Source organism: Saccoglossus kowalevskii, chromosome 14 (genome assembly GCF_978046115.1).
Source record: "Saccoglossus kowalevskii chromosome 14, keSacKowa6.1, whole genome shotgun sequence".
NCBI lineage: Eukaryota > Metazoa > Hemichordata > Enteropneusta > Harrimaniidae > Saccoglossus > Saccoglossus kowalevskii.
In genome coordinates, this window is record NC_140654.1 from 174,843 (window position 1) to 194,028 (window position 19,186).

At 34.0% G+C, this 19,186-nt stretch overlaps 1 protein-coding gene across 1 annotated transcript in view; it reads right to left on the reverse strand.

Moving 5' to 3' along the window:
- Positions 1-9,158: 9,158 nt before the first annotated feature.
- Positions 9,159-19,186, reverse strand: part of LOC100376219 (uncharacterized) — a 57,593-nt gene continuing 47,565 nt past the window's right edge. The window contains exons 7-11 of the mRNA XM_085507757.1: positions 18,748-18,904; positions 17,167-17,315; positions 16,769-16,920; positions 14,690-14,806; positions 9,159-14,428 (exon numbers count right to left, since the gene is read on the reverse strand). Coding sequence (XP_085363883.1) covers positions 13,826-14,428; positions 14,690-14,806; positions 16,769-16,920; positions 17,167-17,315; positions 18,748-18,904 — 1,178 coding nt within the window. The 3' untranslated portion in view covers positions 9,159-13,825. The remainder of the gene's footprint in view (positions 14,429-14,689; positions 14,807-16,768; positions 16,921-17,166; positions 17,316-18,747; positions 18,905-19,186) is intronic.

Sequence of the window (19,186 nt, forward strand, 5' to 3'; positions counted from 1 at the left end):
GTATTTTACTCTTTATTTCACATATTTAGTGTATTGAACATCAGTGTTTCCAATACCAGAGTATAATTAGCAGAGAATGTAACTGGTAAAAGCAGTTTGTTGAAGGTATAGAAGTGCAACATGGCACCATGTATGGACAGCGCCCCCACATGTTAAACTTCAGTTTTTCAAGTATGTAGAGAAATATACAATGTACTCTGTTTGTTATAAATTCTTGTTTGAATGGTCTCTGTCATATTTTCCCAAACTATTATGACAAAGGCAGACAAAATATCTGACATCGCTAAACTCAAGCGTTATTTTCCAAAGTTACGATTGAAACTACCGATAGTTATGATGATCACAGTTCCACAAAATACCCAAACAATAACATAGTAATGAATACTAACATTTGATTAGAACATTCGCAGACAGAGTTTTTGTGATACAAAATGGACAATTAGATTCACAGATGGCAAATTGGTATTTTCATTTTTTTTCAAAACAACAAAACCTTGAATATCACACAACATTCGCACAGAAGTCAGCTTTTAATGAGCTCTATTTCTTCAATTTAGTGGACACTCATGGAAAGCGATTGAAGATAGCAATATAAGCGATGACATCATAGTGATTGGACCACAGGGGCCTGACGATCTATTCGTCTCAATGCATGCACGTCTATGGGACCGAGCGACTATGTCCCGGTACAGGACCTTGTCCTTGCTCAAAATAATGGAAATTATAGAATTAAAACAGTTTTTTTTTTTGTATTTAAAACATTTTTTATTGAGTCAATTTACATGAGCACTTTACGTAGTTACATTTATGTGTACCAAAAAAATGCATTGCACAACAAACAAGTACAAAGTCTTCACAAAAATATTACAATTTTTTCAGGAATTCATGCTGATATGCTAGGTCGTTGCTACAATTTTCATAAATTTTCCCCATTTTTTTAAATGTTTTCCCAATTTACCTTTTCTGTTTGCAATCAAGTACTCAGTTTTCTGTACCCTCTGCACGAAGTCTTTAAATTCCTCAAATTTTGGTTTGTTACCCTGACATCTGCATCTGCAAATATAAATAAACCTCCTGGCTACCAAAAGCAAAAAGTTTAACAGGAGGGGGAGTAGCCCTGCGTACAGTGCTGTGTGTACGGGGACGCGTTCGGTTGATAGATGTCCCCACCACAGCCCTGCGTACCTCCATAGACAAAGTCCGGGAGGGAGCGCACCGTAATTGGTGCGCAAGTTAAAAATAGTAGTTTCCCAGCCGAAATCGGTTGAAATGACGATAGTTATCCGTAACAACCATTACAAAGTTATCTGAAACTGAAATGTCTTTAAAATGCGACTAGTAAAGACGGACAAAATGTAAACGCGTAGGTACCGGAGAAATTATCCACCAAGCGCCGCCATTTTTAATTTCATTCACGCAAGAGAATGTGTTTGTTTTTAGGGCAAAGTAGCCGATTTCATCCACAATTGGACTCCGAACTGGGAGTTCTGGATATATCTGGTGATCGATCATCATTTTTGGTACCTGGGCATGTTATTTCATTAAAAAAATTATATTTTTCAAAGTCCCGTACTTTCTCTATGGAGGTACGCAGGGCTGTGGTGGGGACATCTATCAACGCGTCCCCGTACACACAGCACTGTACGCAGGGCTAGAGGGGGAGAAGACTATCACCAAACAAGAAGCATTCTGGGTCGTTTACCCGAGGGAAACTCAGTTTTGTCCCCCATATCTCAAAGAATGTATCCCAAAATAATTTTACTACTGGACATTCATAGAAAAGATGAAACAGATTTTAATTTTCGCTCCAGATTTTCTATTTTTACTGTTTGTTTTTTCTTTTTTTCTATACTAAAAGTTATTGAGGTTTTCTTAATACAATATTTAAGCCAGTCCCATACCATACGCGGGTCCTCAATATCCTCGCCTTCTTTTAGCCAACTAGGGAACTGGGTTTCAATAAGCTCAATATAATCAGTGTCTCTCAATAAGCTAGTATTCAATTTCCAATATGAGGGACCATGCACAGTTTCGTCATATTTCAAGCTAATGACGACCGCCGAATGATCAGACAGCACACAGGGAACAATTTCTGTTTGAACTACATCACTAATAAGTGACTGGCTTACCAGAAAATAGTCTAGTCTACTTTGGATCAATACAGGATTAAAGCGTTTCCATGTAAAGCTACTTTTCCCCGGATGTATAATTCTCCATACATCTACCAGATCAACCGCCTCCAAAAAGCCATGAAACATTTCCGAAACACGAACCCATTCCTGGGGGTCACCACCTTTCCTATCTTTAACCATGTCCAATACAATGTTGTGATCGCCCCCCCCCCCCCCACACACACAATTTGGATATCTGGGTCTGACATGCTCCCCCTGATCTCACTGAGTAAATTCTTCAGAAAATTTATGTACAGTTTTTCTTCATTTGGGGCATATGAATTAACCAAAAGAAAATGTTTCCCATATAGCATAACATCATGAATTAAATACCTGCCGCCTGGATCACATATTGTATTTAAAACCTCATAGTCGATGTTTCGAAAGATAGTCAACACCCCCTTACTGTTGGAAACACCATGGCTAAAAAACATCTTTCCCCTACACTGCTTACTCCAAAATTTAACCACATCTGTACTGCTATGCGTTTCTTGCAAAAAAGCAATACTAGAGCCTTGATTATTAACCCACCTAAACACTTTTTTCCTTTTTTTGCAACGACCCAAGCCCCTCACATTTAATGACAAAATTTTAAGTTCAGAAAACATGGCAGTTGAATTGTAACATACTCCCTGGTACACCACTTATAATAAAATTTGACTCTTTTCTCATAAAAACCCAACAAAAAACAAAACAAAAGAATCTGCCCCCCAGACCAAAAACTTAAATGCCTGTATAAAATGTGGGCCAAAACAGTTTAGTAATGTAAAGCAAGCATATGTTATTAAATTTAATCATCACGCTCTGAAACCACGAAAATCACTAATACTTGTTTCTGGCCGATCAGCTTGCACTATATATAAGACAAGGGAGGAAACAAAATGTGCACACATTTTTCTAGCAGCCGAAAATCACACCTCAAAATACAAAATACCTTGTCCAAACGGCTTAGTCTTTTCCACGAAACGAAATAAAACTATATCAAATTTTTTAACGACATTGAAAATCGCCACGTCATAGAAATGAATTTCTCGAGAAGATTTAGTTTGCAGCTCAATAAATACGAGTAACTATTAAACATGACAGCTCAATAAATAAATACCTTCCATGATACGAGTAACTATAACAAGACATGACCGCCATTTTGATTGACAAAACATGGAACGACCCAAAACTAGCCAAACGACACAAAACGAGCCAAATAACTTAAAACTAGCCAAAAACAAGCCAAACGTACCAAAAATGAGCCAAATGAGTCACAAACGAACCAAAATTGGGCACAAAATCAAAAAGGTGAGCGGTCAGCCATTTTTGAAAGGATACTTTGAATTGGCAGTTGGAGGCGCTGTTCCCATCTCGCTAATTAGTCGATGGGAGGCTAAAAAAAACTACTTTTATGTTTAGAATGAACTCCCTGCGTACGGTAGCCAACGCAGCCAAAAACTCTCGCATGAATGATACGTCATAATTCAACAAGCAACGCTCATAATATCGCCCATTCTTCCCAAAACTGTAATTTATATCATGAAATCTAGGATACCCCGCCACGTATAAAAGATGTTTTATGTCATTCCCTTTAATTTCGATAAACACTAGCTGTAAACGTTATGTGAATGAGCATAGTGGGCCCTCTTCTGGGCATATCCAATGCCACATAATTACAGCATTTTACTGAGGCACAAAGTATATGTATGGTGTAACCTTTCCTACATTACATTGTCCCAAATATATTATATAACTGGACACATATGTTGGTTGACGTTGACTGTATCTGTTCAGTATGTGTAATGCAATGTGGATAAAGATACGTATATATGTTACCAACAGACACATTTAAGGTGCCCTACATTAACTAATTAACTAACTAATTTTATTAACACTTACACATTCCCCGGAGGGATTGGCAATGGTTACAAAAGTTTAAAAAGGAATAAAAGGTTACAAAACAGAAAATAGATAAGAAAAAAAAAACAAAGAAAAAAAAAACAAAAAACAAAAAAACAATCTAAGCTAATACATTACTGATAATAGCTAGTATAAAATTAAGATACTACGATAGATAGAAAACAAAATGCAAAACTCAAATAGTGAGAGAAGGTTGTCACTGGGGTTGCTGTCTTATTTCAAAACACTTCTTTAGGTACCTTGCTACGGGGAGTGTTAGGCCACTGTTGTTTAGCAAGGCTATGAATTGAGTCTTTAGCGGCAAATTTTTAAAGTTTTGGATTTTGGTTTTTGCTATTTCGAATAGGACATTTCTTTCGGGGGTATATCTTTTTCATGACATCATGAGGTGATACTCATCTTCTACTTCATTTTTATCACAAAGGTTGCATAATCTATTAGCAAGGGGTATTCCTTTGTGTCTGCCAGTCTCAATTTTCAAGTTATGGTCACTGAGGCGGAATTTAGTTAAATTTTCGCGCATATCAATGTTTTTCAGGGTAACAAGGTATGTTTCGAAAGCAAAATTGTTTTTTAATTCTCTGTATGTTCTTAATTTATTTTTTTCATTTTGTTTTGATCGATTGTCATTATCTAATTCACTTTTCCAAGTTGATATGAATGATGTTTGTATATTTTTGTTGATTTGTCCTAATTCCCTTGCAGTTAGAGTTTCATCGCTGTCGATCAGGTAAGAATGGTTGATGTTATTTAAAAGGGAATCTATATTGGTGTACCATTTACTGTTAATTTCTTTATTTTCTTGGAAAGCTAGTTTTAGTAATGGATTTGACGAGTTCTTTATACGATTAAAATATTTTATCATTTGTTTTTCGATAAAAGTCTCCAATGGGTAACGTCCAAGTTCGCCGTATAAACCCATTGTTGTAGTGTTTTTGGATGTACCCAAAAGAAAACAAAGATAATTTATATGTACATCTTCAATTGGTGATTTTAATGAAATTTCATCTCCCCATACATCACTACCATATGTGAGAATTGGTCTGATTAGTTTATCAAACAGAGAGAGTGACAGTGGTATACTTAGATTTTTGCCTGTTTTTCCCTTCAAGGAAAATAAGGCCATTAAAGCTTTTCTTTTTATGCTTTTTAGGCCTTCCTTGAATTATCCATTAGCGCTTACTATTAATCCTAGGTAATTGGTTGATTTTACAGTAATTAACTCACAACCTTCAAAGAAGAAAATATCATTCTCTAGAAGTCTGTTTGATCTGTTAAAGATCATAGTTTTTGTCTTTTCCGTGTTAACAGTTAGATGCCATTTTTTAGTGTATATCGATAAATTATCAAGGCAAGTTTGTAATCCTGTTTTTGATTCAGAAAGAATTACAAGATCGTCAGCATACATTATACAGTTAATAGGTGTGTTTTGTAGTTTGGGTGGGTCACATCTAGGTTTATTAAGGACATCTGGTAAATCGTTTATGAAAATGTTGAATAGGGTTGGGCTTAAGTTACAGCCCTGTTTTACTCCCACCCTAATAATGGGTGTTATTGTATTATTTGTGACGTCACACCTACTACGGTAACTATGTCACTACCCTATTGGAAACACGTTAGGTTAAAGTTTGTAGTTGCTGCATTGCATAGAAAAAATCACAATATTTGTAAAGTGATTTAATTCAAGCACGCCCTGAATACGTCATACAATTTACTTTCAGGGAAACGCGATATAGGGTATAAAAATACATTTCAAGGTACGGTTACCCATTTGCTTTCCACCCAGATCTTAGGAATCAAAACGGAGTACACATCAGATACGAAATTCACGTCATGCCACACGTCAGTCAGTCGCACCCTCAAGTAATATTGTTATGTTAAATACCAGAATACCTTGTGATCCGAATTGATTGTGTTGATACTAAAGTCTACAATCGTTGTTTTATCTTTATTTTCTTTACTCGTTTTTGACTCGTCTTGGGGTAGTATGGCTCGTTTTGGTTCGTTTGTCTCGTTTTGGGTCGTTCCATGTTTTGTGAATCGAAATGGCGGTCATGCCATGTTATAGTTACTCGTATTTATTTATTGAGCTGTCATGTTAGTTACTGGTATTTATTGAGCTGCAAACTAAATATTTTCGAGAAATTTATTTCTATGACGTGGCGATTTTCGATATCGTTAACAAATTTTATATAAATTTATTTCGTTTCGTTTCATTTCGTTTCGTTTCGTGGAAAAGACTAAGCCTGTCCAAACCAGTTACGAGTGCTTATAAGACACTGAACTTATCGCTCAACTGGTTCGTAACCAATCTTGTGATTGGTTGTTGACAAATGCTGAACAGGCCACGCCTCCAACGGTGTCGTGCGTTCGGACTAACCATGGAGCTAAAATAAGATTAGCTCATGGACTAACCGTTAGGAATTCCTAAATGGAGTCAATTTGTGTAGTTTTCTTGATTTATTCTGCAGATATCGGTAAAATATAGGTAAGGCTTTGGCGAAATTCGAAGGAGCAACTAATATTCTTCAACCTGGTATTTTTTTTAGATTTTATTTTTTATTTTTTTTGTCTGTTTTTTCGAGTTTAAAAAATGTGAGCTGGCTGGAGCCTTCATTCCTTGTCTATTTCTTACACTAGATACCAGCCGATACCCCCCCCCCCCTGCTCAAGACTGCGTATTACAGTTGATTATAGTTCCTGGGCTCCCTGTGACCAAACACATTATTTCATTTTGTCTATTGCACACAAAGTACTGGAATTCAATGCGAAACTATTTGTAAGATTGTGTCCGATTGGCTACCTAACCCTAATACCTAATACCTAATAACCCTAATACCTAATACATACTGCAAACAATGGAAACTAGATATCAATGTGTCAAAATCAAAGATTATCATTTTCAACAGGCAAGGTAAAATATTAAGTAAGTTCAGATTTCAAATCAATAGCCAAAAATTGGAAAACGTCTCATCATACTCCTACCTTGGTGTTAAAATCAATGCTACTGGTAAACTGAACAGAGCTCAAGAAGACCTTAGTCACAGAGCAATGAAGGCACTTTTTAAACTAAAACAATTACTCTATGCAGACCCAAATATTCCAATCAAAACACATCTGAAATTGTTTGATGCTATGGTCAAACCAATTTTACTCTACTGTAGCGAAATCTGGGCAAGCGATATTATTAATATGCACTCAACAGACTTGTTTAAACAATCCTTGCCTATGGAAAAATTACATCACAAAATGTGCAAGTACCTACTACAAGTAAACTGTAAAGCCACAAACTTGGCATGTTTACTTGAACTGGGAAGATATCCACTTATCATCTCAAGCATCAAACATATGATTAACTACTGGCTGAAAATAAAACATATGGATGAAACCACTCTGATCTCTGAGGCCTACAAACTTGGCACCAATTTGGACAAAGAAAACGTCAGTAATTGGACCACAGGCATAACAAAATTACTGAACCTTTTGGAAATTAGTGATGTTTGCGAAAAAACCAGTATTATCCATTAGCTACAAAAAAACTAAAAAATATGTTTGAGAAACACTGCACAGAAACAATGCATAATGACAATAAAGGCACTAATCACAAAAATAAACTTCGTACCTACAGACAGCTGAAAACTGATTTTGCACTTGAAAAATACCTTGAAATTATTAAAAACCCCATCCACAGATCATCTATGACTAAACTGAGGATAAGTGCCCACATACTTCAGATTGAAGTTGGGCGATATCACAACATAGATGTCTTAAATAGAACATGCCCTGTCTGTGACTCCAATGAAATTGAAGATGAAGAACACTTCCTCTTCAATTGTAACCAGTACAAATTTGAAAGAGATGCTTTGTTTGAAAACGTAAACTTATCCGGTAATCTGAAAGCACTTCTCAATAACAAAAATTCTGAAACCGTCCAAGCAATTGCCAAGTTTATCAGTGACTGTTTCAATAAAAGAGAGAATTTCATGAAAAGCAATTTACCAGCTGCCTCAAAATAACACCATAAAAATATTTATATAATAATATTTTCACAGTATTACTATTTATTTCTTTTTTATTATTATTATTACTTATGTATTTTATTGTTCCTTATATCCTTATTGTATTCTAATCTAGATCCCAGAAGGGATACGATATCAATAAAGGTTGTTATTATTACCTAATAATCGGACCAATCAAAGAGCTGCTTGTTTGTTGAAAAATTCTGCCATAGACTCAACTAAGGTCTGGTGCAGTGTTTATTCAACTCTGACAAGCGCCCTCTACTGGTCAACTATACAAACCACATTGGTCAATCGTACAAAGAAATTTTTGTTGGTTTCCGTCTCGCATTGCACAGTGCATTCTAAAACCAAATTTTTTTTGTAGCGTTCTTAAGTCAAAATGGAATCCCATAATACAATTAGGTCAACTCGTTTACTGCTGGAAATGCAGAAAATTAAAGATGTAACTGTAGGGGGTCTGTTTTCCTTCATTATTACCATACTTTTTTTTCACCAAATTACAAACTCCATAACTAAGATGTTTTTCAAGATATATTTGTCGATGCATGATTTTCTGTTACCGCAATGACATGCCAGGGAATGAGCATAACCAATAAGGAGCACTAAGAATCTGTGTCGCAGAGATGTGCGAGGGTCGACAAGGGGTATTTTCATAAGCTGTAATCAATTGTTTTATTTTCCTGATAATTTAATTTGAATAAAAAAACGTAAATTCATAGACATGGACAAGGTATAAAATGTAATCAGGTATTTTATTCGTCCGTAATTTGTACAAAGATCTTAAGCGTATAAAGCATTTTCAACATTAAATGTTGTAATTCGTACGCATTTTCCAATTTTGATTCTTAAATACAAATTATCAAGTATGTTATAAAAATGTAAACTGTCATTAGGAATTTGCTTTATCTGTCAAGTGTAAAAAACTATTTTTTACTGTAATTGGAACTTTTTATTTCCTGTAAAAACGTATCGTACAAAAATGGCTAGACATGTCATGCATATCCCCTGCCCTAAAAAAAATCCGCGCACGCGCACGCGCACACACACACACACACAGTAATAATTTCAACTTTCCTTTAATAATTTGAGATCCTCATAAACATGATAAATACATCAGTTTCATTACAATCTCACAAAAATATTTTTCACAATATAATTTTTTTTACAATTCTGTTAATTTCAGTGCATGTACACTATGAAGGGCATTTATTCTATGGAAACTATGTTTTAAGAGAGAAAAGCACATGATTTTGAAGTTATGAAAATTTTATGTGGGAAAGCCTGACAGCAGATATTCAATTTTCGATTTAGTGTGCTTTTATTAGAGATTTGCTTCTAATAGAGTAAATATGGTATGCCATTAAAAGGTTAGCATTAACAAATCGTGTTGTAATTGGGAAGAACCACCAAAAGAAATATTCATACCTTACATGGTACTTGGATAAGCTTGTCTAATAGATCAAATAAGATTAAGGTAGCGAGACTGCTTTTTGTGTTGAAAATTACGATTTTCACATTTATTTATTAATTTATGAAATGCACTATAAACTTTCATATGATAAAGTCAACGTAACCTAGAATGTCATGTAAGTTGGTTAAAATGTAGATTTTCTGAAGGGAAGCAAGGCAGCCTCAGTAGTGTTTTCCAAAATCAACAACACAGGTTTAATCAGTAGCTATCTGACACACAATAGTGTTTCCAAACATTTGAGTGGTTTTTCTCCGCCCCTATTTGTTTCACAGATTAGTTATTTGCATATGAATGTGTCAGACACAAGGTCACACAGCCACTGAAAAAAATCATTGATTTTGGTGTTTTCATATGCCGAATTTATCCAATTATAGCTATCCCATTCCTTTATTTTTTTGGTTTCCAATAGCCTTACACATTTGGATGTCCCTACACATGTTAAAAAAAAACCTTGATGGGAAAACAAATTGATTGTGCCGATAAACAAGCTTGAAAATCTTTGCTGTTAATTCATTGACGTTTTCTAGGAGTTTATGTTTTTCAAAATACAAGGTCTTTAACAAAAAATAACGTATACTTATTATCGTCGGATTAACACCAAATTTTCACAGCTTTAAGGTGACAATGAGAGGAACTTGAATGTGTCCAGACAAACTATTTCATCGATTATTTACCAACGAGTTGTGGTTTGAGTTGGGGGCAATGCGACTAAAACAGTAATTGAAATTCAGCACACTATTTTTTAAAACGTCTTGCTTGAATAAAACTGACCAGACACATTCAATTTACCAGACTATTAAACAACTAGGAAAAGTGAAAAAAATACTTTTTATCGCCAGCATAAATGCGTAATTATTTTTTTTACAGAAAAAGTAATTTTTCACCTTTGGTTGAGTAACGCGTCGTAGAATGCAGATACAGGCATGCAAAATACACTTGTGAAAAGCTTGAAGTCTGGCGATTCTAAAAATATATACTTTCCTGGGTCTGTTTGTAGTCATTTGGTCACAATTAGAAGATGAAAACAAGTATGCAAATAATAGTCTCGCTACCTTAACAGAGCAAGAACAATAATTCATCAACTTATCAACAAATTCACAATTTATAATAGTTTGATAATAATTACAGATTTAAAATTACTTAAAAGGGAAAATTATAAAACAAACATTTTGTTTCTTTCAGATTCTATGTTATCATTTATATAATTAATATAGGGTATGCATGGCAACCAATAGTGTTATGTATTTTTACATGAAGCACATTTATTTTTTTAGCAGTTAGGATTCCACTACTAGTAAACGAGTTACAACTACATGATAGGACTGATGGTATTCACAACAAACATTAGGATACAAGCCTCAGACTTCTAACAGACGAGGAAACGTACATATGAGAAAGTTGACATGTGTTAGTATAATTTCTCTCGATAATATACTTGTTTTCACATGTGCGCATATTTCAGCACATGTAGCAGTAATATTTTGTGTCCAAATCTGTCTACAAACATTCATTTTAGATTAGTCAACAATATGTGAAATTATTTTGGTTCACTGTCAATCTAATTTTTTGAGAAAAAATGTAAAACACGAATAAAATGCCATTTTAGCAACAGTTTCCATAGACCACAATTTAAAAACCCACTAAAAATATTATCAAATTGTAACACTTCTGAACATCAAAAATGACATTTTAAGACACAATAGAAAATCTTGTCATATTGGGATATATCCGTTCCATAAGAAACAATGGTAAAATGCGATTAAAACAGACAATAAATGTACCGTATTTTATTTATTGATTTTCTCTGAACTGAGCACGGTGACCTCCATATTTTTATTTTATTTAGCCCTTGTAACATGATATATCAAACAAAGAAAATGACAATAATTTTACTTATGTGTTGTATACTGCTTTTACATTGACCTTCAAAAAATTGTACAGAAACCAAATACATCATTTGTACGTATGCACGACTGGAAGTAATTTTCACTGAAAAGACATTTTGGCTGTTTTGTCCTGAAGTTTATTTTCATTGATTTTTGATGAGTTGAATGTAAAATATAGGACACTTTAATTTACAATGAATCAGCCCTTCAGCGAAATTAGCAAAAATAAATTGCAAATGAAAGTAAACTAGTTTACAAAAGACAGATTTGTTACATGAGAATGATATATGTTTCACTGGATATGACATTTCATGCACATATGTGTTTTGGGTTTAGTGTCGTCAATAAAATTAAATGATTTAATTTATATATACGCATTTGCTTTGCTTTCATTTACACAAAATTACAAGTTGACAGCAGTTTAAAATTAGTACTGTATTTGTTTTATTAGAAGCACATAAAGCGCACATATACCCAAAATTTGCATAATGAATTATTAAAATATGAATTATTAAAATATTGACCATAAATGCATACATACTTAAAAAAAGTATATGGTACATGTATGTGCAAATACAGTAGTTTGAATGACTTTGAAACAATATTCAAAAGTTTAGCAAATGAAATTTGAACAACCGTTTTGATCACCAAAATCCAAGCACACTGAATATCAAAGAAATCTGTATATAACACAATAATGTGTAAACAAAGCAAATATTGAAAAGACATTCATTTGACGATGAAAAACAAAAATACCCATCATTTATTTCATAGCGATACACAAATATTTCATTCTTTGTGGTGTCTCTTGAAAAACAAAATCATCATCAATACAGTAATTCCATCTGCACACATTATCACTTGACTTGTATCGTCCATAAATCAACCGTAAACATTATTGTGTTTTAAGTTTTCAAATCGGATGGATAGAGCATGATTGTTTTAGAATACTAAAAAAAAAAATGCAACTACCGTATATAGTGTATAGAAAGTTTAAAAACCTGAACTTTAAAATTCCTTCACCAAAAATTTTTTGTTTCAAAAAATTATTTGGATAACCCATCTACTTCATTAAAATTAATTGAAGAAAAGAAAATATCATTGATTAAAATGTATACCAGTAATTTCTGAGGTATAAACAACATTCCAACAAACATACTTCTTTTTTTGAAAATTGGACTTCAGTAGATTTTTTTTAGAGCTAAAAATTTGCCATCAAGGAAGTACATACAGCCACAAAGCTTTACATAGATAACATCACCATTGAAGGGTACATAGATAACATCACCATTGAAGGGTACTTAGAGAAAACATTATTTATGACAACACTCATGATTACTGTGAACAGTACCTTTTTAAGGTAATTAAAGATAAAAATGGAAAAACAAAGAAAATGCTGGTCATCAGTATAACATATTTGTCATTATCATCATGACAACTACATCCATGGCAACAACACAGTGAGTCTGAATCTATAATGTTGACAGAGAGGAATACCAGTTTTTCTGTGCAACATTTTGCACATTTTTTTTATAATTTTCTTTGTTAATTTCCTATTAGTTACAAGTCCTGATCGAAATTTTGAGGAAATATAAAAAATTCTCATCTCTTCATGTTATGAATGGTGTCAAAGGTTATCTGCCCTCAACTGAAATATTGACTCCCCACCAGAAAAACAAAAACAAATTAAGAAATTGTAAATTTTCAGACAAATTATTTTAATCCTGATAATGCCCAATAAACAAACTGCACAAAACACAGATTTAATTTTTTTTTAAAGATTCTGTTCTCCATCTTTTCCAAGTAAAATAATCAATGGACGAAACATTATCTGAAATTAAAATATTTTGAACACATAGCTGAAAAAACAAAACTCAAAAAATAAATTTCATTTTAATATACACTGTATTGCATTTTCAGTAAAACATGGGAGTTTCCAAAAGCAAGAGAGATTATGCCATGTCGGTATAAAACTTTCTCAACTAACTAGGAAGTCACTACAATTGTAACCAAATGAGACTAAGGAAGAAAAAAGGTGAAATACTCCCTAGCTTCTTCATATTAGACCCAAACTACATAGTACCAACTAGATCAGCACAAATATGCATGAAACTGCACGAACAAATACATATATTTTTTAAAACAATTTACATTTTACTTCTAAAATAGGATAAAACAGCAAATAAAAAGAAGCAACATATCTCTGGAAGAAAGACATAGTAATGAATGTTAACATGGCCTAATATTATTAAGGTAATGCTATAAGTTTTATTTTGTACCAAATAGACATTTTCCGTTCGTTACAGGATTTTCGTCAAAATGTTTGGAAAATATTATATGGCTTATTTTTCTTAAATTTGACTAAAGCGATTAAATAGAATCTTGGACAACGAAGTCACAGGGGTGTAGATTATCCTGGAAATCAGTGCATCTTTCCTTTGAAATGACACTGACCACATCACGCACATCGTTGTCAAGGTTACTGAAGTTAACTATGGAATCGTAAGAGTCTTTTATTCCATCCATGTTGTTGATTTCATGTACATTGTGCTGAGATGAATTGCGACTGGAAGAGTTATCATCTTGTGGAGCCTTTGTATTGCGCGATCCCTGTAAATTACTGTTGTCTTGAGAGACATCAGCCACGTTATTGACGTTAGTGTCGTCTATATCCAAAGAATTGATTTGACCAACTAGATTGTCCAAAACTGCTTCAACCAAAGTGACTTCAGAGGGTTCATCACTCAAGCTGTTGCAATTATTATCGTAATTACGTCCCCACTTTACTTGGCTGGTTTCCATCTGAGGAGCATTTCCAGGAACAAGTTCCGGGAAATCAGCCATTTCGTCTGGCTCAATTGCATCATCAAACTGTCCACTTTCAACTGGGAAGGCACTTTTCAGTTTCTCTTCTTCAACCATTGAAAGCACTCTTTTTGGTCTTGGTTGGGTTGAAAGATCGTCAAATTGTTCCTATGGCCAGAAAAAGAACAATCATTTTGATACTTAATTACCACATTACCACAATATTAGAAACCACATTCCTAATTGAAGCCACACCCCCCTTTTTTTTAAAGCAATTTAGAGCATATGTATTGTTGACATAGTGAAACCATCCAAACTACACCGAAGACCAAAAATAACTGTCAATTTGGTAGTTTTTTTTTCCATATTACTTAATAAATCGTCATCACTGGCAAGTTACACTATCAGACAATGCATACATGTACATACTTTCTTTTTTGTTAATGCCTCAATGATAGCCGACATTTCACCAACAGTAGCAGGAGCAGTAAGCCCTAACTGAGAAAACTGAGTGAAGATTTCCGGAGAATGCTTCAAAGGTTTATTCTGTAACAAACAAACAAACACTAAGTGGTTAAAGTGGAAGAGAGAAACACTCTTCCTGAGTGATATGGCACTTATCGATACTTTAATTTTGGCAATTTAAAGTTTTGGTAAATTTGTTCTAAGAAAATCGATTGACATAAAACTGACATTAAATGATGTTTTTATATTTTATCAAACAAGCAGCCTATCGGCTGAGATAGCTCCGCTGTTAGCAATGCACATGGCAATTAAAGAACAGAAGATATCATTAGAAAATGAACAAATCTGAGAGAGGTCCACATGTAGTACCTATATGTATAATATATCAAAGCAATTGGACTTGCGGTTTTCAACAAGAAGTCGAAAATATCACTTTTTACCAAAAATTACAAAAATATTCACCGAAATTAGAGAATTAAAGATATCATTACAAAATGAACAAATCTGAGAGAGGTCCACATGTAGTACCTATATATGTAATATCAAAGCAATTGGACTTGCGGTTTTCAACAAGAAGTCGAAAATATCACTTTTTACCAAAAATTACAAAAATATTCACCAAAATTAGAGAATTAAAGATATCATTACAAAATGAACAAATCTGAGAGAGGTCCACATGTAGTACCTATATATGTAATATCAAAGCAATTGGACTTGCGGTTTTCAACAAGAGGTCGAAAATATCACTTTTTACCAAAAATTACAAAAATATTCACCAAAATTAGAGAATTGAAGATATCATTACAAAATGAACAAATCTGAGAGAGGTCGACATGTAGTACCTATATATGTAAATATCAAAGCAATTGGACTTGCGGTTTTCAACAAGAAGTCAAAAATATCACTTTTTACCAAAAATGACAAAAATATTCACCAAAATTAGAGAATTAAAGATATCATAACAAAATGAACAAATCTGAGAGAGGTCCACATGTAGTACCTATATATGTAATATCAAAGCAATTGCACTTGCGGTTTTCAACAAGAAGTCGAAAATATCACTTTTTACCAAAAATTACAAAAATATTCACCAAAATTAGAGAATTAAAGATATCATTACAAAATGAACAAATCTGAGAGAGGTCCACATGTAGTACCTATATATGTAATATCAAAGCAATTGGACTTGCGGTTTTCAACAAGAGGTCGAAAATATCACTTTTTACCAAAAATTACAAAAATATTCACCAAAATTAGAGAATTGAAGATATCATTACAAAATGAACAAATCTGAGAGAGGTCGACATGTAGTACCTATATATGTAAATATCAAAGCAATTGGACTTGCGGTTTTCAACAAGAAGTCAAAAATATCACTTTTTACCAAAAATGACAAAAATATTCACCAAAATTAGAGAATTAAAGATATCATAACAAAATGAACAAATCTGAGAGAGGTCCACATGTAGTACCTATATATGTAATATCAAAGCAATTGGACTTGCGGTTTTCAACAAGAGGTCGAAAATATCACTTTTTACCAAAAATTACAAAAATATTCACCAAAATTAGAGAATTGAAGATATCATTACAAAATGAACAAATCTGAGAGAGGTCCACATGTAGTACCTATATATGTAATATCAAAGCAATTGCACTTGCGGTTTTCAACAAGAAGTCGAAAATATCACTTTTTACTAAAAATGACAAAAATATTCACCAAAATTAGAGAATTGAAGATATCATCATGAAATGAACAAATCTGAGAGAGGTCTACCCAAGGTACATATACACCAAGTATCAAAGCATTCAGGCTTGTAGTTTTCAAGAAGAAGTCGAAAAAGTAAAACATTGACACGGACGACGACGGACGACGACGACGGACAATCACTCATATGATAAGCTCCGCTCGACAAAGTCGACAGCGGAGCTAAAAACTGATACATGTGATGAGCAAAACATAATTATATTTTTTCTAAATTCTGTTTTGAGATATATCACCACGGCTACTGTAAAGAATGCAAAATTTGATAAAGTTCTCACCAGCCAAGAATTGCGTTTTTTTTTATTGCTACTTTTCTTTCTTTTCCCAGAGAATCCAGAATACATTTCAGTCATATCATCAGCAGACTTCTTCCTGAGAATATGGAAGTCACCATCGGTTTCTTTCACTTCATCTCCAATTGAGGTCACAGCTACCAATAAAGTGAAATTAACAAATGAGTTATTGAGACATATCATCATTCCATAGTCCACTTGAAAAAGTTCAGCTATATTATCGTTAACCAGTGATGTGAGTGATAGTTTTAGAGACCTAAGTACATGTTTATCATCTGTAATACAAATATTGCAGCCAAAATATTGGCACTCATGCAAGGTGGTTATTTACCCTCCTAATTTTGGTTAATTGATCTCCTAAGCTCATGGCTATATATACTTACACCTTTGTGAAGATTCATCACTGCTATCAGCAGCCGACACATTAGCATTTGAGTCTTCTAAGTTTACATTACGATGTAAATAATTCAGTAAAGTACTTATCAATAATTTATCATCTTCATATGGCAAACGTGTGGCTTTGTATTCATCTCTACAGACAAAGAACAAATACATGTCAATAAATTGGGTTGACACAATGACAATAACTTTGAGTGAATTATTACCGTATTACCCCGGGCACGCGCCCCTTCCTGGGCAAGTGCCCATCCCCCTGTTTTCACAAAAGTTACATGTTGGGGACATCCTCAGTTAAACGCCAAGGGTGATTTTTAGCCAAAAACGGGGTCAACAATAAAGTTTTATTTGTCAAAAACGAACGCGTTTGATTTATTTAAATAGTGTGTTTGTTACGATAGTTCTCTTTTTTGGAGTGTGTGGTGGCCATGAAAAGGGCCGTTTTGTTTGTGTTTTTACGTAAAAACTCATTGGAACTTAACGATGTAAGATGAACCACGCAGCATGTGGCGCACACGTTCTGCTTTCTCTTCATTCACGATGAATCCAATATTGCAACAATCCATATTTTGGTGAGTGGTTTGAAGCACTTAGCTTCGGTTTCAAAACGTAGCATTTCGCTGACTGTGAATCCATACTTTCTTTCCATCCTTCATCACAGCTATGGCATTACGGTCATGTGGATTATTTTTCTGTCGTTGAAGAAAAAACATTTTGCCGACCTCAAATCCATTACGATAACCATAATGAGGCATGCCGACGATGGAAACTTGTTGCATCATCGTTATTTTTGTAATTTTGTCATGTGTGTGGGTGCGTGAATAAATCATGTTAATGAGGTCGACCAGAGTTCATTTTCAGTCTGTTTTTTATGTATTGACATTTGGATATGTTTATGTATTCACAATAGTTTGTGAACATTTCACATCAGTAATAAAAGGTTTATTTGTTTCATAAACCTGTCTGCTATTCTTCAGTAATTACGATGCGATGTATCAATACGTGCGTGAACAAAATTATGCTAATGAGGTCATTGCCATCTTGGATTACAAGCGAGTTTTTCCCGGCTGTTTCGACTTGCACTGATCATGGTTACTAAATTCGCTGACATAAAAAAAGTTTTATTCTTGAAATTCGACCCTGTGTCTTAGTGTTCCCACAGTTCTTGACCGAGTGCTCACGTTTATTGAAACCTCGCATAAATCAAGAAATAAGTACGTGTACAAAGTGTACGAAAGCCTTCCTTTATTTGACCTTATACGATCACAAAAACAACTTTTTTAAATCTTTTTTGGGGTGGTCCTCGGGTAAGCGCCCACCCCCAATTTTTCCCGATTTTGTATGTTCAGATCCCTGGGCGCGTGCCCGGGGTAATACGGTATACCGCAATCAAACATTTCACCAAATTGCAGAGACATACCAAAGAAATGGTTGACACGTTGCATATTCCATTTGTTTGACGTCATTCCATGCATACATTGAACCCAAAACATGAATCCTTGTTTTGAAAATGCTACTAAAAATACGTAAACAGACTGACTATTACTTAGAAATAATACAGTACTTACATCTCTTTTTGCTTGGTTTCCTGAACAAACCGTCTCTCCTCTTCTCGTTTCAAGTAACTTTTATGTTTTTCCGTCTTGCTCCATTCAAAATATTCATTTTGCTGCTGCTTATAAGTACTGATGATTTCTCGCTTTTTCTCAAAAAGCTTGTCAATTTCTGAAACAGAAAGCGAGAGAAGCTCATTCCAGCAGGAGTTATTTCTAAAAGTGTCAACTGTATCTGCTCTTTTAGACACACAACAATCAATTAAGTAAAAAATAAAGTAGTTTTTGTAACTTAGAAGAGGTTTAGAAGAGATGACAAACTCATTACTAACATCTGTTATCTTGGTGGTTTTAACAAAGTATTTACTGGGGTCAAAATTAAGACAAATAAATGAACAAATTGCCTGTCCCTGTGGACAAGTGAACAAAGATAAAAGCCATGTATGGCACAGTC